The 23,262-nt window shown below is 37.6% G+C and overlaps 1 protein-coding gene across 2 annotated transcripts in view; it reads right to left on the reverse strand.

Moving 5' to 3' along the window:
* Positions 1-292: 292 nt before the first annotated feature.
* Positions 293-23,262, reverse strand: part of PTSP (prothoracicostatic peptide) — a 52,569-nt gene continuing 29,599 nt past the window's right edge. Inside the window, exons 2-7 of one of the 2 annotated variants that reach the window (XM_028304816.1) lie at positions 16,103-16,198; positions 11,037-11,516; positions 10,761-10,862; positions 7,552-7,654; positions 4,642-4,743; positions 293-1,114 (exon numbers count right to left, since the gene is read on the reverse strand). In XM_028304816.1, coding sequence (XP_028160617.1) covers positions 1,086-1,114; positions 4,642-4,743; positions 7,552-7,654; positions 10,761-10,862; positions 11,037-11,516; positions 16,103-16,198 — 912 coding nt within the window. In that variant the 3' untranslated portion in view covers positions 293-1,085. The remainder of the gene's footprint in view (positions 1,115-4,641; positions 4,744-7,551; positions 7,655-10,760; positions 10,863-11,036; positions 11,517-16,102; positions 16,199-23,262) is intronic. The other variant, XM_028304817.1, reaches the window with a different exon arrangement.

Genomic DNA, 23,262 nt, shown 5'->3' on the forward strand with positions numbered 1-23,262 from the left:
GCTTACATTAAATTACAGCCTAATTTTATTTTCTTAAGTGATAAAAACATAGAAGAAGCTATTTATACTAGACAGTTAAGTATTTACCAGGAGGTTTTTCGTCAGTATGTTAAAAAACAAGATAGTTTGTGAAATACTGTGTCCGACAGGGTCCATTTGTATCTAGTATAATTATTACTATACCACGAGATTGAGAATTTGTATATTGCCTCCATCTTCTTCTATGAGTTTTCCGGCGCTAATCGCCGCTTGATACGACGACGACGGATTCTTAAATAAAACAACATTCGGCTTCCGAATAAACTTTTATTGGACAAACGCCTTCCGAGGAAGTACCAGTACAATTTACATCAACGTCTCTAATAAAATACAATTAATTTATTAATTAATTCAACTAACTAGCTCAATATTACATATTACGCCTGCCTAACAGCGTGTATATCAAAGATCGTAAAAATAATTTATACGTTTCCTACTAGCTAAGGCCGCGTTTTGAAGAGATGCAGCGCGTAACGCGGGGCGTCAAGCAGAGCGGGGAGTAGTCGCGAGTGCTTGGAGCACATACATAGCCAGCCTTCTTTCCACACTATCAGCGCTAATAATAATTGAATCTTTTTATGGGTGATAAATTGTGACCTGAAAATACAATGTTTTCAACTGGTTTCTGTATGTAGGTATTTCTATTATGTAGCTGGTGCACTTATGATAAGAAAGCATTGCATTCACTTCACATTTGTTCGCCTTACGCTTGACGCTTCACGATAAGCGCGTGTCTCAATGTAACTCGGCCTTAGGAAATAGATTATTCTAGAAGGTGACATAGTTCGTAGAGCTATATTTGTACGTAATCTCAAAGGGATAGTAATATACATGTATATAGAAAAATACGATAACTGAAGTACTAGGAACTCAGGTCGTCGACTAATGCTTTCCACTGGTTGGGAGTGAAAAGAATTAGTCACCTTTAGGGTTAACATGGGGATATGACAAATAATGTTGTTCGAAGCGGACAGAGAGTATTGTTCCTACATGTAGATATGACTGTGGTGGCTAAGTATCTTAGTTATAATACAGTTTCCAGTTGTCTAGGCTTCATCCCGCGGCGCGCTGTTTTCTGTAAAACAAATACAAACATTTTAATACATACGAGTAGTGTTCTTTGGGTAAAGCTGATATACGCTCTCTGGCGACATACTTTATCACAGTTATTACGTTTCGTCGAAAGATTGAAGTGTAGTACTCCACACAATTAGTGACATCAATTATATTATTAACCTTCCTCTGTAGAGGGACATGTACAAAATAATGTGATCAGAGACAAAAACAATAAATAATGTCACTGGAAATCAATTATTTATGTCACTAACTCAGTACCTAATAACTAATCAATACCTAATACAGTAAGTATTTAGTTAAAAATCGTAAAAGTTCCATGCGAATACTAACTCTACAAGAGAGCGGCTATTAAGCATTAAAAATTTGAATTGTCTTTCTGATTCTTGATTTATATTGAAAACTTGTTTAAAGACAGTTCGGCATAAACATGCTATTATTTTAATACATTTGTAAAAGTTAAATTCAGATGTATTTTTAATTAACTTTGTCACTTGGTTGTATCCATATTCATTTTTGATGATCATGCCTTACGAGTAGAGTGGATAATTCCAATTGAATAAGTTTGTTTGAGCTGGCTCCGCGCGGTGCGGATTGCGGCCCAAATAATTAGCCGACGAACTTTGTCTTAATTAATTTCAATCGGCAAAACACTTCACTCTGAGGAGATGAAATATTTGTGGGCTCAACTTTGCATTGCAATGTTTTTGCCATTGATTTTCCTGTTGAGCCTGCGCTTCTGGAAGTACCTACCTCATTACGAAGTTGAGACAATTAATTTATCATTTTTAAGAATCAAATTGGATTTCAAGCTTGTTATTAATTATATTTCTTTGGAGAGAAAGTACAAAATTTAATGAAGACAGATATTGAAATGATGCATAGGTATTCTTTGGCTAAGTAGTAAAAGTTGAATTAATCTATTTACTTATTACAGAATGAGAGAACGCACTTAATTCATATACTTAAAATTACTTTCAATTTTAGTAGGTACCTATTAAGAATAATGGCAGGCTTGATTCTTGACTTAACATCGAGAGTTTTAAACGTCGATTCAGAATACGAGCCTTAAGATTTGAAAACACACGCAATATTACGATTTTAGCCAGTTACCCCAAATACTAAGTAAACAACGGTTCGGAAGGAAGCACTTGAATTAAAACAATGCTCATCTCGGCTGCTGACTTTGAGTTTTTATTGTTCCATCCTTTGGGAAAGTACAAAGTAAATGCTCAAAAGCTGGTGGATGAAGAGCGGCAGAGTTTATCGGAGATTAATATCCTCGATGAAGTCAGCTTCTTCGTTAATAAGAGGCCTAAACGGCCTTTGTTTCGTTTTGCGGCGAATTGATGCGTAGGCCGCCAACTTGCGAGACCGGGTATGTGTACTCGTAATAATTAACTCTACCAATGTATCAATAAAACGTTTGGTTTGCTTAGGAACGAAATAAGATAGCTAAGCACTTGATGTAAACGTGGAATAATATGTTCGAGTTAGACAACAGGGTTTTGGGGCTTAAGGGGAAAGGGGAATAATATAATCTACTCGTAAAACAGTGACTATTGTAAATGTGGCCAGCACACTTGTCATGATGATATTAAATGTGAAGCTATGTTATTTCATTTACAGCTAAATCGTCTCTAGAGATATTTTTTTAAACAAAGAAAGTGAATCGATGAATATTATTTTTTAAACAAATATATTTTTTTAAATCTGAAAAAAATATATCGTGGAAGATTTGTCTAATGTAGCGTATCAATAACTTATTTATTTTGATCAGTAGAGCTGACTCTACCTCACGTTTTACTAATCGTACGATGAAACGGTTTAGTAATTCGTAGTTACGTAGTAAGTATAGGTATAATATACCTATAGACTGAAAACTTACTTCAGCACGTTTTACACGCCGTAAAATGATCGTAAAAGTATAATATCACAGCCACGAAGAGTGTTCGGCGGCAGTAACAGTTACATTCGCACAGCGATATCTAGCCACAGCCCGGGAAGATAATACTTAGGTCAGACATTTTTGAAATGGACAGATTTTGGAATTTTATTACATTCAGTTTTTCTTAAATTTTCTTCTAATATTTTTTATAATATATTTCAATATATTTTCTTCTAATATATTCCAATGTATTTTTATTTGTTTACGTGATAGGAATATTTATATTCTATAAATTTTAATCCAACTACGCTAACAGATTCTAAATTATCGAAACTTGATTTAATATGAAAATTGATAATAATAATATGTTTTCCACTAACACGCTCGAAAATTGAGCTTGGGTAATTTGTATCTTTTGAGCTAGTGTCTGACAGATTACGGTCTCAGTCAGGTCGCGCCATTTTGTGGCTCGTCAGCTAGCCGCGATGGATTCTGGGATCCAGTAACATCATTGATAATCACCATTCATTCACGACATGACGACAGTCGATATAGTTGTAAGTTTCATTGAGTTAAGTAAAAATTACAAAAAGGGCATTGCGACAATCGCTGATACGCAGCCACTGATCTGATGCACAGGAGTTACATTGACTTGTTGTTAAGCATTCCAATTTTCACTGCTCAATGAACTTAAGCATTCAACGAGTTATTCTGTTAAGGAAATAGGTCGGCATAGAACTTTTCTTTGTATTTTTATTTTATTAACTCTTTCGAAGTTTAGACTAACTGGTATCTTATACATTGTTACAAAATAACTACTTGTATGATAGGGTTACCTGTATTCAATTTGGAAAATATTATTCCTTTCACATAGGGGGACGATGGTGGGCATTATTTACATTATCTATCATATTATTATACATTTAATATCTATACAAACCTTTTCACCGAAACACCAATACGCCAAACATGGAGAATAATGATATGATGACAGAAGATGTGAGAAGAAGATTTGGAAGAGGACTAGCTACTAGCATAGATCTAACTACACAGATAACAGAGATTCTACAGCGTTTGGAGAAATGGACAGTGGACACAGGTAGAGTGCTTTCGAATGTTGCTACGGAGTGAACATCAAGAGGGTGATCAGAGGACAGTGAGAACTAAACAAGGAAGACACTAGAAGATTGTAGAGTGATCTGTTGTATTATTATTGGCTGAGCTACATTACTTGTTTTATGCGCGTTTTACGAGTAATATATGTAGTTTTGTTACCAGAATTTGACCACAAAAAGTCAAAACACAAGTTAATAATAATTGTGTGTCTCACTAGCAGACTCTTTAAAAAACTATAAAAATTAAAAAAATGTTCACGTTAAATCAGACAAAAATCTTCTATAATATACCTACTATAGATAGGATAGTTATAGTCTTTATAAGATAGACAGCTAATTGCGTTTACATCTCAAAGGCAAATGTCAATTCATGATGGATAACGCTATCCATCTTGATGGGAGAAAGTGTCTTTAGTGTACTCATTCACATACAGGCACTTTCTTCAAATCGCTTCCTATCCCGAATGTGTCAGCCAAGCACTACAACAGACCCCCACAGAAGGCTAAGACGCAGCAGAAGGTTACCGTGTTCCTCGGGCCTGTCTAGCGGGTCCTCGGGTGGCGACCGCTTGCCCCACATGCCTCTTAGATTCGTCCAGGCTGGCTCCCGCTTCCAGTAATACGCTCCTGTAGGGTCACACAGCTCTTTTATTTTTGTTCTGTTTGTAATCGGTTTGTGTGTCACATCTTTCTGGGTTGCCTCGAGAGTGAGGCGTAGTATTCAATGAAAGATCGGCGTTAAGGTACGTGTTTTGAATAACCAAGTGATCATGTTTTTCTTCTTGAAATAATTTGTGTATTGGTAAGGTGTGAGATGTCTTGAGCTATTGTTTGCTGCATAAAGGTATAAGTATAAATGTACATATTTTATGTTTAAAGATACACATGATAGACAAAGGCCAGCCACTGGCCTTTAACTAAAATGCAATCAATAAACAGAAGTGACTCATACAATTTTTAAAACAAAATTGCATGTTTGATACTTTTAATTATACTCGTATCATTATTTGTTCTGAGCGAAATTTTAATTTAAATCTTGAAATATTAAAGAGGACTGGCCCGCACCGGTGTCATAAAATATCCTGGGGACATTGGTAAGATCACGAAAATATACGTCTACGTCCTTGTAATTTTTCATTAAACGTTCACGGTCAGATTGATGCGGAATTGAGGCCCTCAGTCACGAGACGAGTCGCCATACTTGGGTTTAATTTAAAAGGCGCGGAATGAACATTATCTAATTCTGTGTCCGGAGTGACAATTTACGACTTCTCCCCGCAAACAGCCGCCTGTAAGCACTGTTTGAACTCGACTTTTTGAAGATCTTATTTGAAGATATTCTTATAGCCCACTTTAATATCTACTGTTTTACTAGTAACAAAATTCATGGTTTTACATATACATAGGTGACTCCAGATTTTAAATATAAATTTTAAAGTGATTTTGTTTGAATAAAAAATAGAATGCGGAGGGCAACCAGTAAAATTTCTGCGCGCACCTTAAACAAATTAATCCGACAGTTCTGAAAATAGATGATGTTACAAGCTCGCTGGATTGTCCAAAATAGGCTTCGATTGAAAAGTCAAGGTTAACAAAATAAGGTACAAAATTAAAAAATAATTATACCGATTATTTGTTTTCAAATGTTTCTCGCGAGAAGTAGATTCATAATATGGATTGATCAACGCCGTCAATCGCATCAATATAGCGCGGCCACGCGGGAGTAATTCCACCCTACTTCTCGTTACGTGAAAAAATTCGCACAGATGAACAGTTAGTTTATTATACAACTTTTATAAAACCGTTCGATTTATTCAGTTTAGATTAACTACTCCATTTTTGGTATTGTTCTTTCAATTTGAAGCGTTAGATACATATCCCGCATGGCCGTCGTTGATTCTTGACCGTGAGCGGGCTGCTGCGATTTAATGCGGAAAGGCCAAACATTTGTTGTCTAAATTCGATAAGATTTTATTATGGCTTGCATCCTAGCCCGGCTGAACGCGGTAATCAGGGATGAGAGTAGTATTTGTTACAGTAGCAGGTGTTGTCGAATATTGTAGATCAATAAAAAGAGGAGAAGAGCCCCAGCATGAAGGAATATAGTGGATAATAGTCCTTTGTTATTTACATAAAATTACCTTACTCGGTTTCTCCCACTCAGTGTACAATGTACATACGTGTTAGCTTGAGTGACGTGTTCAGGCTTCCAATGAAAATTCCGTCGGAATTTAATCTGCTCAGTCACTTAAGCTCTGTTAGCTAATAGGTGTTGGCGGCGAGTAGCCGCGCGGGGCGGGAGTAGGTCCGACAGGTGCCATCGTTCAGCGAGGGTGCTGAAGGGCTACTTCGGGCTTATCCGAAGTTTCGAATGTTGCCATTCCTCTCATGCAAAGCGAGATGCCAGCATGAGCGACGGTGATAGATAGACTCAAAACTACATAAAGAGCGTTTCGGAGTAGCCCTGCTGGAACCGCGTGATGGAGTGACGAGCGATCGGTTCGGACGTTCGGGCCCGGATACGGCGGGCAGCGACGCGTACATAAACTAGTCAGCTTTGAGACTTACCAAACCAGGTTTGAGCCAGTTTTAGAATTTAATTTGAGGAGGCGGGCCTACTCTACACTACGTTTATTCGTGGGCTCTATTTTGACGCTATTGTGAAGTCTGTCTGGATGTGTTAGACTTTGAGTAGGTACGGCTGTACAACAATCGATTTAGATGGGCTCAATATTTTGATTCCTCGTTGGGGATAAAAAAAAATCATGCCTTCTTCGTAACGCTGCTCACAGATTGATTGTGTAATTTTTTTAAGGTATTTTATCAGAAATTTCTCATTAAAAAAACAAGTTTTGTAGCGTGATATAGGATAGAAAAAGTGTTTAAATTGTTCTAATAGAAAATAGTCTCCAAGTGAGTTATTCTAAATTTCTACTGATGCTGCAAAAGGTTTGTGTAGAGGTAATGATCTATTAGAAAATAGACACAAAATAAATGCCAATTCTACTAATTAGTGAGAGAGAAACATTACAGCATTTAAGGCTAAAATAGATTAATTTGCAAACTTCCAAGAGATTTATGCGAAAAGGGGATACTTGCGAAGGTTATTTCGACTATAAGTAATGTAAAATGTGTCTAGTGTCTACTTTGGAGTAGGTTCACTGAAAAGTTTAGGTGTTAAGACGTCGCGTTGATGTTTTCGATTGAGACGCATAATAGAGGTTGGAGGTATTCAACTGACTTGACGTTTCATTTAAAAATCTGTAATAGATTACATTACTGTTAATGATCATGGTATTTGTTACATTATTTATACAAAAACCAATCATCTGTTTTGCAACTGTTTTAGTAAGTAATATTTTAAAGAAGGTCTATTCTTGGTTAGCGTCTAAATCGATAACTCCGCGTTATTCCCAGCATTGTAGTGATATTTACCGCTGTTGATGTGCTGCTTGACGGGGCGCTTGCCCCAGGCGCCGTGCAGCGCGGACCATGCGCGCTTCTCCGGTGATTCCGCGATCTGCTCCGGCTCGTCCAGCTGAAATAGGGTCTAATGTAGCGACAGCAATGGGAGTTAGTTTCACGAGTGTAACGTGGGCGAAGTGATTTGATAGCTAAGTTCTTTGGAAGAGTTTGTCATCATTATAGATCTCTTAATTTTCGATCTTGTTCGTAAAATAAGAAAGGTACCTATCAATTTTCTACTTCGACGGACACGTCAATTCATCGATCACGCACCCATACCGTACTACATATCTCCTATTTAATGCTGAAAATATGTTAAAAACTAAAGACCGACATGACAGACTTCAGAACTATCATGACCTACGAGTATGTAAATGATTACTAATTATAGTTTATTCGTAACCGGGTCCTTTAAAACCTGCTTAATTAAAGATCTTAACTCTTCGCTCCAATTCAAACTAAATAATCAGCTTAATAAAAAAAGAGCACATATAATTCCAGTGAAATGGCAAACGTTATTCATTAATCTATATAAAATAAATGCTGCAAGCCGAAGTTTCGAAGTGATTGGCGCTAAAGCAAACTGAGCCGACACTGGGATTATTTCCCGCGGAAATTGCATTCGATTATTGTATTAAAATCTGAGCGAAGATTGATCTTATTCGTATCTGCATTTGTACTTGACGATTTATTTAATTTACGCGTATTTCTTCTTTATAGTAATTAAAATAACAAAATAATTAACAAGTAATTTTTCATGGTATGACACAGCATACGTATTTTGAGGGACTCAGGCAATTTTCACCTGTAGTATAAATATCAATTTGAATAATGAACTAAGCCCTCAAACTATGTTTCAAAGCCTACGTGTGCGCAACCCTTGTCTAATTTCACGGGACAAACACGTAAACAAGGCATCAGACCGCCGAGTGTTATTGCTCCTTGATAGGCGACACAGCTCGCTACTTGTACAGCACCTTGATGTTTGCGTTGCTCTGTTTACGGGCACGGTTACATTTCAAATATTATGTCAATTGTAGATATCATTAAGAGTGGGTGCGTTTATCTATCATCTATCAGCAATGTAACGAGTAGTTTGGTAGAGTTGGGATTTAAATAACAGTGGTGTTGCTTAAATTTTAAAGAATTCGCGCATTCTTTTGCTTCTTTGGTTTACGGTCAAATAATTTTAGTTTACGTTACATTATTATTTAACTTAGAAAAAATCTAATTTTTAAATCGTGCGTAACATTTTACCATCTGTGAAATCTCCGTAGGCGACCCTTTAATTCCCAAATGGGGCTACACAAAGGCGTTACGGACGATACTGCCTTTTGTAGCGCGGAATGATTCATAATAACCTTGCGTAAATTATAACAAAACTTCGGAGATTTGCGCAGAGCCCGAAATACGCGAAGAATGAATTCGACCCACGCAGGTTTTATTAGTGTTTTCGCCGAACTCAAATGGATTGTGTAGTTTAAGCTCGCAGTGAATAATAGAGCAGCAGACGGCGCGGCGTTTACCAGACAATACTGGTTAGTTATAATGCAGATTAGAACTGTTTACTATCCGAGAATGAAAATTATTTAAAATTCTATTAAGTACATTTATCACTCGTAGATCAAACTAGAAGTTGTTTCGTGCCGATATGCGCTATTATTGCTAAAAGCTTATTTGAAATTTATGCCGCTAGCTGTATGTTTTGTTTGCAAGTTATTAACGGATGTTATACACACAGTTTTAGACAAGTTAATGGGAATACAAATTGTGTATGTCAACCCTACATGGTTCAGCCTAGATTACGTGTGTAACGGCGGGCGGGCGGGCGCTAATAGACGCCCTATTCTTAGCCGATCACTTCCGCTGCGCGCTCATTTAAACGGATTAGGAAACTTCGAATTTAGTCCAATTTGAATTAAACGAAATAGAAATGTGGGTTTGCGAATTAAAGCAGATAAAAAATGAAAGTATTTTGTATGGGTAATATTTTATTAGAACTAATTTTGCATTATTGTTTGCGCCGAATTGGACCCAAAAAGCGTCAAGTTACTCGTGACTACGTTTGGAGGTTTGACGATAGTTAGTTCTATTTTTAGACTCTACCAGGTACAGTATGTTCCTTTTGTAGGGTTACCATTTAACTTATTCTACAAATAAGGCACATTTTTACAGACTTAAGAAAAAAAAAGAATATTGCATTGTCATTTCACATAAGTATCAAAAAGATTCATGTTTCAAAAATTAGGTACTACACCTGGCTAAAAGGCATGTGATCCAGTGACACCGTGAACACGTACGTTCACGGTCGGAGTCACGCGCCGGGTAGCCTCGGATAACGTAATACGTCTAATGCTGGCTTGAGTGGGAGTGAGCCTAAGGCCGAGAGTTCACGCACGCCCGGCACGAAAACGCCGTTTTCAATCGTACGGGAATAGAGACGTTGATTGAACTAAGTAAAGGCTTTTGGAAAATTTAGGTATTGATTATGCAATCGCTAACAGCTTGCTAACCATCACGAAAAGAGACCGAGAGGTACTTTATTATGACATACACACAGTCATTGTGTTTATTTACGTTATTTATTTAGAGTTAGTTCTATACCTTGTGCAAATAAAATAAAAGTGATGTGTTCCCTGTGCCTAATTGTAATGGAAGCGGTAGAAACACTCGCGCGTAACGTATCGTATCGTGTGTCGTCACTCAGCAGTCAGCGAGTTGGTCCAAGTCAATTGAAAGAAAAGAAAAGAAAGAAAGAAACATTTATTGCTATGGACATCACAAAAGACAGAGGAGGTAANAAATATTATTTTTATAATACCTGATATTCATATCATGTTAAAGACCTCGATGAATTAAAGTCGCTCCCAGAAAGGATACATCTAAAAAGGTTTATGACGGGGAAATGTTGGCACTGTTAGCAGTGTGTGCACCAGACCAATTACCATAGTAATTGGTAAATTCATCACACGTCCATTTCTCAACACTCACAGACAGACGTTTATGTGTTTTTAATTTATTCATATCGTTAACTGACGTTAAACACATTGTACACAGTTATTAGGATGTCTGTCTGTAGTCTGCCAAGATTAATAATGATTAGGGATTGTAATATTAGAATTTGATTATTGGCTTATTGGATTCAAATTGCAACATGATTGATCATTGATTTGTATTACCTGTTGGATCGGAATCAGTTGGTCAATGGTTTCAACATCTTCGTAGTCGGTCTCGGGTCCTGATCGCTTGCCCCATGATCCGTGGAAGTTCGCCCATTTTTCCTATTACAAATTAAATAGATATAGTGCCATTTTTCAAGCGGTATGCGAGGCATTTAAAGAGAGACATTTAAAAGATACGTATAATATAACTTTTCACTATACTATTCATATACTCTTCAACTTTGCTTATATCTGAGTTATTTTACTTCAATTGTGCTACATTTTGGAACTTACCGGTGCTCTCTTGCCCCAAGCCGAGCTCATGTCCTGCCAGCCGCGTTTTCCCCAAGCTGAGCTCATGTCATTCCAACCCCTTTTACCCCAAGCAGAGCTCATGTCGTTCCATCCCCTCTTTCCCCAGGCAGAGCTCATATCGTTCCAGCCCCGCTTGCCCCAGGCAGAGCTCATGTCTTGCCATCCCCTCTTGCCCCAAGGCATCTGGGACATGTCCCTCCAGGCGCGTTTGCCCCATGCGGAGTTAAGGTCTTGCCAGCCTCTTTTGCCCCACGCGGAGTTGAGGTCCTGCCAGCCCCTCTTGCCCCAAGCAGAGTTGAGATCCTGCCAGGCTCTCTTGCCCCAGGCGGAGTTGAGGTCCTGCCAGGCTCGCTTGCCCCACGCGGAGCTCATGTCTTGCCACCCGCGTTTGCCCCAGCCTCCATGTAGATTTTGCCACGCTTGTTTTTCTTCTTCTGTTAGTTCTAATTCGTTGTCATTCTGTAATAGAAGATTAATTTTAATTCACATCCTTTTTAGAGAATAAAGTTGTTGTGCATTTAGCTTGTATTTTCATTTAATGTTAGTTCAAAAGAACGAAGTGATGGTAACTTATATGACTCAATTTAGATACCAAGGCTACTTATTAATTACTATAGACATACATAAAACAAAAAATCAATCTCAAGTTCTCGGTTTTACCGGGAACAAACAAGCATGAAGCCTGCATCTAACGGCGCCTTCCCACTTCGGCAGTGAGCGGGAGCCATTGTTCAGTGATGAATGAGTGAGCGTCCCAGATGTGGATATAATTAGGTCATTTCCCGCAACAGACCTGCTTATGCGGCTCTGTTTGGTATATTTCCCACAAGTACAATAAAATTATAATTCGTAACATCACTTTTTTTTTTCTTATCATATATCAGTCTTAGTTTCAGCCAACTAATGAGAAAGATAGTGGGATTCGGTCCCAGGACTGTGTCAACTAGCGATGTAGACTGCTACAAGATCAACCAGCCAGGTGGCCGCAAAAGTTAAAGCCAAGTTGCTCGCAAAGTTCGTGGCAACATTAGTAACGAGTCGGCAATTGGCAGGCACATTACCAGGCCTAGTTCTGCCAAGTAATCTCAAATTTATTTAATGAGATTTTAATGATGCTTTTACAAACTCTACGTATTTGTTTACTTTGGAACTGAGGGTACCTTTATTATTTGATAAAAATGTTTACTTACTTATATATGAAAAATGTATTTTTTATGATTTTCATGTTCTAGTTTATTTGATTTAAAACATACATTATTGCAGATAGTATAAAGTTTTCCTATAACACAAAAGCGTTATGGTGCCATTATTAATTCGTGGCGAAGGCTAATCTTGTGGCAGCGGTCTCTAAAGCCAAGGACTATAAAGCGTTTCTATTTTCTATTATAAGCGAATTAGTTTTAATAATTCGCTTAAGTTGAGCCCAAACAACATGCCGGTGAAATCCCCGGCGTTTTGCGACTTTTATTAGGGTTGTCACACACCTATTTTTTCACATTATTCCATAGTACATTTCCTCATGATTTTTTCTACAGTATTTATTATGTCATACTAGTCTTTCCATAAACAGTTTAGTTTTTAAACAATATGAGGATCTATGCCATCATAACAAGTGTTAAGAACATAAATAAGTTGTTGCAATTCACGCAGAGACTGCAATGTATTTCTAATTTTGCTAAGAACTATGTAGGTACCTACAGACTTTGACTTTGACTAATTTAGGCCTTTTTGATTCACTTCAATGTATTTCAAATAAATTAAATATTGATATCTACGAGGCATCAGTACGATTCAGTAGCGAACTGATGCCAGCCGTTTTTGGAAACTATCTTATTGAATTGGTTACTCTCGCATTATCTTATTCCATTTCAGTGATTACAGATAGGTATTATACCTAATATGTACCTACGTAATATCCCTTATGTCTATTGTAATTGATACAATCTTTGATTCTACTTAGTAAAAGAGTAAATTAATTTATTTTTAATAATAATAATTATGTTTAATACATAATATGTATTTACTAGAAAAAATGGCGAGAGTCTTTTTGTTGGTGATACTTACTCGTAGGCTGGGTTACACCATCTTACTTTAACTTTGAAAAAAGTCAAAAATCTGTCAAAATCCATACAAAAAGCACCGGTTATCGTCAAAGTTACGGTCAAGGTTAGGTGGTGCATCTTAGCCTTAGTAATTTTATGGTGCACTTTTGTAGATTTAATTGGATTTACTAATGCTGCTCATCTACTTGCACGTCTATAACCAAAGGAAATGTAGCACCCACACATTAATTACTGATGAAAATGAGCTCAAATAGCGTTGCATTATACTCGTAATTTCACTAAGGCAAGTTGAGGTTATCGCGCGGCGCAAAAGTCAGTAACGAAGTTGAATATGTTCCGAAGTTAGTTGCAAGGAGCGGCGGGTGCAACCAACTAGTGCTACTGTGTTTGCAACTTGACGGTGTTAACATTGTTATGTGGTTATGTCTGCCTTATGCCAGGTACGGGAATGGCAGAAGACTTTGCTTTTGGTTTAGGTATCTAAATAATATTGTGCATATTATGACTGCAATGTCTCTATTAACAACTTTGGAGAAACAATTAAACACTATTATTCATGACATCATCAAAGTCCTTAATCACGAACAATAAAAAAAAATCTGTCACTTAGTAAGTCTCCTCAGTTTTATATTTAACTAATAGGTATTTGTTTGAAACGACAATATATTTGGATCATTTATTTACTAGACGTAGTTTTATATACTTGTTGCGCCTTAACGAGCATTCCCGCTGCCAGTGGCGCCCCGAGTTAAAAGCTCGCAAAGTTTTCGTGGTCGGGTCCGCGCCTTTTTGCGCCTTGTCGGCCGATTGTTCTTTCAGCGCTCCACGCGGCTTAGAAAAGTTTGCTCCTGGATTAAACATTCATAAATTGGAATTTTATGGACATTATTTGGAACAAACCAATATTGTTAGCTCAGAATGGTTCCGAGCCAGAAACAGAGTAGGTAAGGCTAGTTGACTAGATATCGAGAAGTGTACTGATCGGCCTTCCATAATAATGAAGCTTTTTTTAAACTTTGGTGCCATTTAGGCAAGTTCTATTTATTTGCCAATTATCTGCCGGCAGTTCAGTTGGACCGGTGAATGATAATCGATTTCTTCACGACGCATTAGATAGGAATTGAATCGTTCTTGATCGTAGAGCCACCGGCGACTAAAAAGCACTCTTGTTGTGCTTAATGATATAAGTAAAACAACAGTTAGAAAGTAATTACTATTTTAAATTGTAACTTCTGGGGACTTTGGTATTTTTGAAGCGGCTATTGAGGATGCTCTTAATAAAACTTGTAACAGCAACAAAAAGGTCTTAGTTTGTGGAGATTTTAACGTCAATTTACTAGATAGCTCATCATCATATTCTGTAAGACTACTTTCCCTTTTTCAGTCATTTAACTTGTTTAGTCAATTTAAGGAAGCAACTAGAATTACGGAAACCACAACTACTTGTCTAGATNGAAAAAAGTACAAATCAACTGTATTTACGTTATCGAGAGAGACAGACAGAAATTAGTTCATAGAAACGCGCTAGAGGCGAGCGAGTCATCCAATAACAAAACGCTTCGACGTTTTGTTTCTTTTCTTTACACGTAGGTTTATGTTCATATTCCAATACTTAACATTACAAGAAAAAGAACAGAAGAAGTTTATCGTTATGTATTTTAGTAAGCGATGGTAATTGAGGAATTTATGAATGTTGAATAAACCACGGATACTCTCGGCGCACTTAAGGGACTCTTATCTAGGTTTAAATAAGACGTCAATATATAGGTGACAATTTAATGCTTGACAAAGGTTGTCAAAGGTTCATTCACAAGTGTTAAAATACTCCAGGTATATAAAGCCTTAAGTTAAGCCGTGTGGTGACGGCAGAGTAGAATACATTTGTCACCAACCCCTACTCTTCCCGCGGGTGTCGTAAGAGGCGACTTAGGGACTACACATCAAACAGAGAATGGGCAGCAGCGCTCTCTGAAAAACATCAATCTTTTAAACTGCGATCTCCAACCCGCCTGCCTAGCGTGGAGATTATGGCAAAACCCTCCACTATAGTGGAGGAGGCTCATAGTCCAGCAGTGGACTGTAAAGGGCTGTTGATGATGATATAAAGCCAGGGAAAAAAATCTGGACACCGCGGTACAGCTTTACGTGTCTCAAAGAGCAGTGACATCTCTCGGCAAATAACACAAACAAGTTTCATGGAAGGTTTATACAAATGTATTGATTGTCATGTGGTTTACTTGTCAAAAATAAAGCTTCCGTAAATTGTTCATTCACCGCTAGCAAGCTTAACAATCTTAAAAAGTGCTTTTTTGAAGCCAAGTGTTTTGATATTTAGTAGTCCCTGTGCTCTCCATTGTGACGGGGTCCAGTGCAAGCTAATTAGCAACTCGCGTACTAAGTCGCTTGCGCATTAATATTTAGAATTCACAAACAAAACCGCGCCCAAAGCTTTCAGATGAAAAATACTTTCCTGAGTTGTGGAACTTTGTTCGTTAATTATTCTCTCGTCTACTTTTAAATTTGCTTCACAATGGTACATTTCCTGCTGTATTTTTATTTCAAATGAGATTTAAAACTACATACTGGCAATTATTTCACGTTTTTATTGAACTACATATATTTTTGTCTTCCAAAGCTTTTGAGAAACAATAGATATAATTTTTCGTTTTGAGCTGACGATATAATTTGTCATTGTCATCAATAAAGTTGTGACAACCCCGTTATCAAGCGAAGACTATTTTTCTTCATCATCATCATTATTTCAGCCAAATGACGTCCACTGCTGTACACAGGCCTCCCCCAGTGATACTGACCGGTCGGTAGCGGCTTGCATCCAGTGCCTTCCTGCTACCTTTATGAGGTCGTTGGTCCAACTTGTGGGTAGACACGCTGTTTTAGGTGTTTTTGCATAGCATAACACACATAATATCCATTTCGGAATATGTACAAATAAAGCTGATAAAATAATGAGTGGGCATTTACCTGCGCGGGAGCAAGGTCGTGCGGCGCGGGCTCCGCGGCCGCGGCGGCCAGCGTGGACAGCGCTGACAAGCACAGCGCTACTACGCAGCAACGCATCTGTCAACAATGATACATATTTCATCAATGATATGGGTAAAAACATTCTACACTGCATCTCATTTAACAGGGTGAATNTGTGTTTGGGAAATCGACCCAACAACAGGTGTGATCGCAGTAAAATTGCTACTTCGTGCTGCATAAAAAAAGAAGAAGTAAGAGTACCGATCGCCATCATTTTCAAAAAGATCTCGTAAAAGCGCTACGTAATTTAATAGTACCTACATATTCATTTCAAATATCGTCATCAGTCTCTCCTAACTCTGTCATAGTCTCATCTCTCAAGTCTCTATCGTTAAATGTTCTCAAAGCCCTTGCATCATCATACGTTTCAGTGTACGCAAATAGGGATATTTATAAAACAAAATAATATTATAGCGCATTGCCGGCAAAATGACAAGTGTTTAGTTAAGGGAGCAGAATGGGCGGCGCGATGACAAACAGACCATTTAGCGCCCGGGCGGCCATGTGTTTTAATTTCGATATAGTGGCACGCGCGAAATGCCAGCCCTCATATAGGGCATAGGTCAGGTAGAGCGGACGTGCGGCCTGCCTGCCTAGCAGTGTCTTCAAACTTTGTGTAGTCAAGATCATGACGTTTAGTCGTTTGTAACATATTTGTATATGCATGTATGAAAGGGTAACATATTTACCTGTTAACATAAACTTTCAAGTTATATCCAGACACACGATCCTAATTTTAGCTATAGCAAAAGCTAAATATAGAAAGGATCTAAAATAATATTTTAACCAGCTCACAATTTTAGGCGAGGATATAATATCGTTTCTGCATTTGTACGGATTTGTAAAGATTATAGTAGATGTGTCTATATTTCCCATTTTCCAGAACATCACTGTCTTCATAGCATTGTCTTTGTGTCTTGTCCCCTTGGTTTTGCGTTCACCCATGAATATTTGTAAGTTGTTAATTTTAGGATGCTTTTCAAAATAAAACAGTATCATCCGAGTATCAGAACATTAGTTACGGAACATTCATTTCATGAAACCCACAATTCGTACATGAATTGAATTGTGTGGTTAGTTTACGATCGCTTTAAAACAAATTCGTTTAATTTGAACTTTGCTTGAAATGTCCAAGTGTTTGAAATCGCCAATTTACTTATGAAAACACCAATTCAAATTTTGTGGAGCGCATAGTAGAGTACTTGAAAGGAATAGAAAGTAGGTACCTAACTGTTATTTAAAAGGTCACCCCATCTATGGGGAAAGGGACTATTATATGCGATGATAGGTCAGCTCAAGCTCAAGTTTTAGCTCGTGTTTATTTTTGCTTTGAGCGGTCAGCGCCCATTCAATATAATGAATAGGTACTAAGCAAGCATTAAACCGAGGCCAACTCTATCAAATGTCTTTTTTTCAAATCAAATCAAATCATTTATTTTGCGAAAATGGATTTACATCAGTAGGTGTTAAATTCTCAGGTGTTACAGTCTCAAAATAAAAGATTACCCACATTTCCATTTAAACTAGATAGGTACTTTAAAATTATCACTTTACGGGATTTATTGCAACAATATCTATTTTAACGGTAAATAAAATATTTCGTCCATTTGCGACGACAACGTGACATCTTCTGTGTTAATCTAATTGACGATGTCACACTGTCGTCGCAAATGGACGATTTACCCTCCCGAAGTTTCCCGTAAAGTGATAATTTTATAGTAAAAATGCAACATAATAGTTTAAAATATTAGATAGGTACTTAATTTGAACGAGCTGACCCGGCGAACTTTGTTCCGCCTTTTAATGGCAATAAATAACGGGATAAAAAGTATCCTATGTCCTTCTCCTGGCTCTAAACTACCTCCCTGTCAATTTTAAGCTAAATCGGTTCAGCCGTTCTTGAGTTATAAGTGGAGTAACTAACACGACTTTTTCTTTTATATAATAGACTAGCTGACCCGGCGAACTTTGTTCCGCCTTAATGGCAATAAATAAGCAGACTTTTTTTTATTTCGAACGGGATAAAAAGTATCCTATGTCCTTCTCCTGGCTCTAAACTACCTCCCTGACAATTTTCAGCTAAATCGGTTCAGCCGTTCTTGAGTTATAAGTGGAGTAACTAACACGACTTTCTTTTATATATATAGATATAGATATATAGATTTTATGTAAGTGATACTTATAGAACCATAAAATATTCCAGATATCGTAGCAAGTATCAAAGTAATAAATTTTCATTTTAGTAGGTCACATGTACGTACCTACTTACAATTGTCAAAATTCTTAATAATCGGGGCACGTTTGAGCTGCCACGTGCCAGCCCCGAGGCTCCTCAATGAGTCACATGTTCAAAGAGCCGCCTTCACAATGGAATCCTTGATTGATACAAGACGATCGCGAAATGATTCATTGTGTATATGTGTATGTCATCTGCTTATGACGTAAGACTTTTTAGATTACACCTATCAACAAAGGAAGGTATCAATTCATTGCTAATACGTACGTGCAAGTCTAAAAAAAGTTTTTGAACACATTACAAAAGGGTAATTATTAAGTACTCGTATAAATTATGATGCTGTTAGCGGTCTCAAAAAGAACAGAAATGAAAGAGCAGTGTTTATTGTCTAATCCTCAAACTAAGTAGAGCTTGAGCTATGGATTTCACTTTCATGCGCTATTTTAAAAGATTATTATTTACGTAATGCTTTGTGAAAATACTCCATTATTTTAAATTGTCGTCTGGCTGGATCGGGTTCTGAAAAATAAACTAAATTCCAGGAAAATTTACAGCGTCGACGCAAGCTGACTGAAGCGGCGAGGATCTCTGAATATCGAAAATATTTTACGGTTTCAGTATGATCCATCTCTTTCATTTACACCAGTATACCGAGGTGGGGTGAAAGAGACGAACAAGCGTGAAATATCAATGTTTTTTTAGGGTAGGCCCCTAGACTCGCTGCCGCTGCAATCCGACCAGCTGAATTATATTAGCGCTTAGTGCCTTAGGATATTACTGAGGGGACACTTATTTAGCTTCGTGGAAACTCATTGGGTCTCTTATAACCTCATATTTATTGGTAAATTGTTTCTCATCAATGAATCGTTATTTCATGCTAAGCATGGACTTGGACACTACATGTCTATGAAATCCATCATCAGCTCACAGACAACATTCTAAATAGTTTAAATGTTTTATACCTACTTAAAACATGGAAAAAAGTATATTAATAAGTTTCATTGACCTCACCTTTAAGCATTAGTTATATGGTATTTAAACGGGTGCTTATTAAAACAGATTTCCTCCGTGGTTGGGGATTCCGGATGAAGCTCGCTTCCACCTTCGGCCTGATCATCACTTACCATCAGGTTAGATACAGGTCAAGAGCTTCCTCGTTGTGGTTAAAAATAATAATTAACAAAGCATATAATAATATTGTTAGAAATACTAGCTTTTGCACATTATCGAATTTCCTGTTTTTTTTTTCATAAAGTCTCAGAAACACTAGAGTGGGCATTATTCATTTCGTGCACAATAACAAGCAGTGAATACAAAACCTTTCACACTAGTGATTTTCAGCGGAAACGATCCTAACTATTAGGCCTCTACTGGCAGGCCTGTATTAGAAACATCTCGGAGGCATTCTTACGACGTAAGCCTTAAAAAGGAATTCTTGATTGAGTGTAGGAAGTGATTTAGCCTAAGTAGAGACAACATTCGTATGGGACTTATACACACGTCCCGAGGGAGAGGGAAAAAAAATTCAGGAGTTTAAAGTTAGGAGCAGCTTCTAACTTCGTTGGGGTTGTTATCAATCTTTTAAGATAATTATGTTTTAAACGATGAAGGTTGTGAATCGATATAGGTTTTCAGTTCTGGGGTCACCTTAGGTTTCTGGGATAGATTATTGTTCAATTGGCCAGCCGCCAACACTTATTAATAATTCACTCCCTATCTGGAGAGTGAAAATAATGAATACATGTCAGTACATAATTATGTTTCGACCAATAACTTCGACCACAGAAAGATTGTTTATTATGGAAACCTTGCGATCTTTGCATATACATAGGTAATTTAAATAAGATTTTCTTTGTATGTGTAATTGTGTATGTATCGGGTATGTAAAGTAGGTAGGTACAGTTTTTGTGCCTGTGTTGATGTATCAGCATCCTAAATCGTACGAATTTTTTGGCTCTGGCTGTACACGTAGGCCCTGACAGACGGGGGTTACATATCAATCAGCCGTAAACACGCGGCTTATGGAATATTTTAGTGGAGTTACAGGGTAATCCCCCTCAATATCTATTAGCAATCGGGTCGGTAACATCTGAGCAGTCGGAAGTGGGTCAGTTAACCGCGAACTGGGGGCAACTGGGACAAACTAAACTTTACAAGGGCTATGAATGTTGCGATTTGTTACTAAAGAATGCAGGGTGAATGCAGGGTGGCTCAAGTAAAGATAAAAGGCAAAACAAGATGCCATCAACGGTATTTGGCTTCAGAGTTTGGCCTCCTACTCGTGGCATATTTTCTGTATTTTTTTTAGTGAAATAGTATGGGCGTGCTCTAAATTACAGTTTCTTCCTCCGAAAACATTTTCTAGAGGAAGTTATTGGATTTTCTTTTTGACGTCACATGAAGTTATTGTAAAGGCTCATTATTGAAAGTGAATTAGGAAAATAAAAGTGAAATAATTTGACTCCTGTGCGAATGTCGCGGACCGGACCCCGAACCTTTGGATCTAGAGGCAACTTCATCACGTCAGTCAAACAAGGAGGAAAACAAAGTCACTGAAATTAATATTTGTAACTGGAGCTGACGCCAATTCGGGGCGATGTATTGCGGATCCATAATGAATTAAATTGATCCCGACAGATCCAACAATTACGGAGGATTAGCCCATTGGAATAACCTTCCGTGTTTGTATTCGTACACTGTGTTCGCAGATAACTTGCAGTTATAAATAGATAAAGCTATTTTTGTACTGGTGCAAAAAGATTCAAAGTGGTTCTGAATCTACTTTTTCTGAATTACAGAAAAGGTAAAGACATTTTAAAAGCTCTGATTTTATATCAAAAGATAAGATTTAAAGTTCGAACAATTTATCACCACCATCTTATAAAGTACAGTTGGTCAGCAAGCGAAAGTTCTTGTGATCGCAACAAACGGGACCTGTGGCTTATTTCAAATGAAATTCAAGAATCAGTTTTTTCTTCTTTGGCAATGTAAATACGTGGAATCCTATTCGCGAGCAGTTTCCGCGCGTTTAAGCAGGCATTGCGCGCAGCGTGCAGGCGGGTGCAGTCCGCACGCGTGGCTACACGCGCGGCATTCCGCCCGGCCGGCTGCTCGATACATGGGAATTATCGACAACAACTATCGATTACAGACGGAAAATGTATTTTATTATTATAGTAAGTAGATGAAGTTGTATGACGTAGGTAACTACGTCTTGGTAATTATGAGTGAATGATTGCTGAAATTATGTTGTTTGTATGTTAAAAAGTATTACATTGCAATACACATGATAGCAATGTAATGTTTTAATCGAGAATCACGCGATGTAAGGTTGGGTTCGATGTCAAACAGAACAAACATCGATGTTAGTTCAGATTTGTCGATATCCGCTGAAAGCTTTAAAACTTACTTCCCTAGTGGAGCTGAACCGAACTTGTGTTGTAGTTCGCGCAGTAATTAGCGAACTTTGTTTGTTTGCACGTTTAATTAAATGAGCACATCGGATACAATGTCTTTGAAGTTGAATGAAGGAGGTAGGTTGTGCGGTAACCTCGTAGTTTGGTGGAGTTACTTGAAAAAGGTTGGCAAATCTCGTTTAAAGAAGTTCAACGGAATGAGGTCTACAAACATTTACTTCGAAGCGAAATCTTGTGGTCTAATTACAGCTTGAATAATTTGATTTCATTGAAACTTGAGATGTATTCAAGAGTTGAAAAATCGAAAGTATAATTATCTTTCCAAAAGAATGATAGATATAAACGTTAAGCTCGTAAATCTATATAGAAAAGAACATGGATGAAAATATCACATGTTCAAACAAAGTTTTATACTTTTTGTGATTAGAAACCAAGTTGAGACAGCAAAACTTTCCCGTAGTCATTAGTCGTAGGGCCTACTCGGCTCGCAAGTTCCCACTCGAGTGTCAAACCGCACTGGTGTCATCGGTTGTGAGACATGCAAACTATTTACAGCTAGAGCGAGATCAAAAAGCAAGTTTCCGTAGTCGGGTTAGTCCGTGATCGAACTTGGTGTAAAACGGCTACAGTCCCTAGAAATACGGTCGAAAGTTTCACTGTATTAATAGTTTGATTTCCTTGTGGCCTTTGTACATAACTAGCGGCTCTAATTAACTAAAGCGGCTAAAATTATACAATGTTAGGCAGTTAACCCTCCGAGCATAACAAACACTGGAGGATCCGAGTATTGACACGGCAGTATTCTAATCGTTGGTGCGACTGTTTGCACAAGTGTGTCCTTTCAAATGCTTGCACCTTCACCCAGTTTGGATAAGTAGGCCAATTAATAAATATGCCGAAACTAATTGAACACAATGACGATTTCGTTCATCAACAAAAAAGTGAAATATATAGGTAGGTAGGTATGTTATGATTTTTTCAGATTCTAATTTTAGAGTCTCTCATCCCACTTTGATATATTCAATTTTGGATTGTTACAAAACCGTTAGTACTTCCAAAGACACTAATTGGTAAATAATAATAATCAAATTGATTGGATTTACTCTCTTTGAACGGGTGCACTAGTCACTTTATCCAAGTTTTTCCAAATTGTTTCCCCCTGCTCATAAAGGATCTTAGTGAAAGGAATGCTCATGAACAACGAGGATCTATCACTCCTAACACCCAAATCGGAATGAGCAGCTCGATTGCCTCCAACGGCTTTATGTTTGGTTACTGAACGGATCTCGCTTGATTGAGAGGCCGACCGCGTGCGATTGGCCAGTTAAACAGTTTGAAAGAAGCATTCAAATGGACGATCGGAAAAGTTTCGATGAATAACTACCTAGCTATTGTATTAAGTAGTTTCCATTGAAAAGTTTTAAATAGGAAACCCTTTCTTATTAAAT

The sequence above is a fragment of the Ostrinia furnacalis genome, unplaced genomic scaffold (genome assembly GCF_004193835.3).
Source record: "Ostrinia furnacalis isolate ACB-3 unplaced genomic scaffold, ASM419383v2 OfSCF1534, whole genome shotgun sequence".
In the NCBI taxonomy this organism is placed as follows: Eukaryota; Metazoa; Arthropoda; class Insecta; order Lepidoptera; family Crambidae; genus Ostrinia; species Ostrinia furnacalis.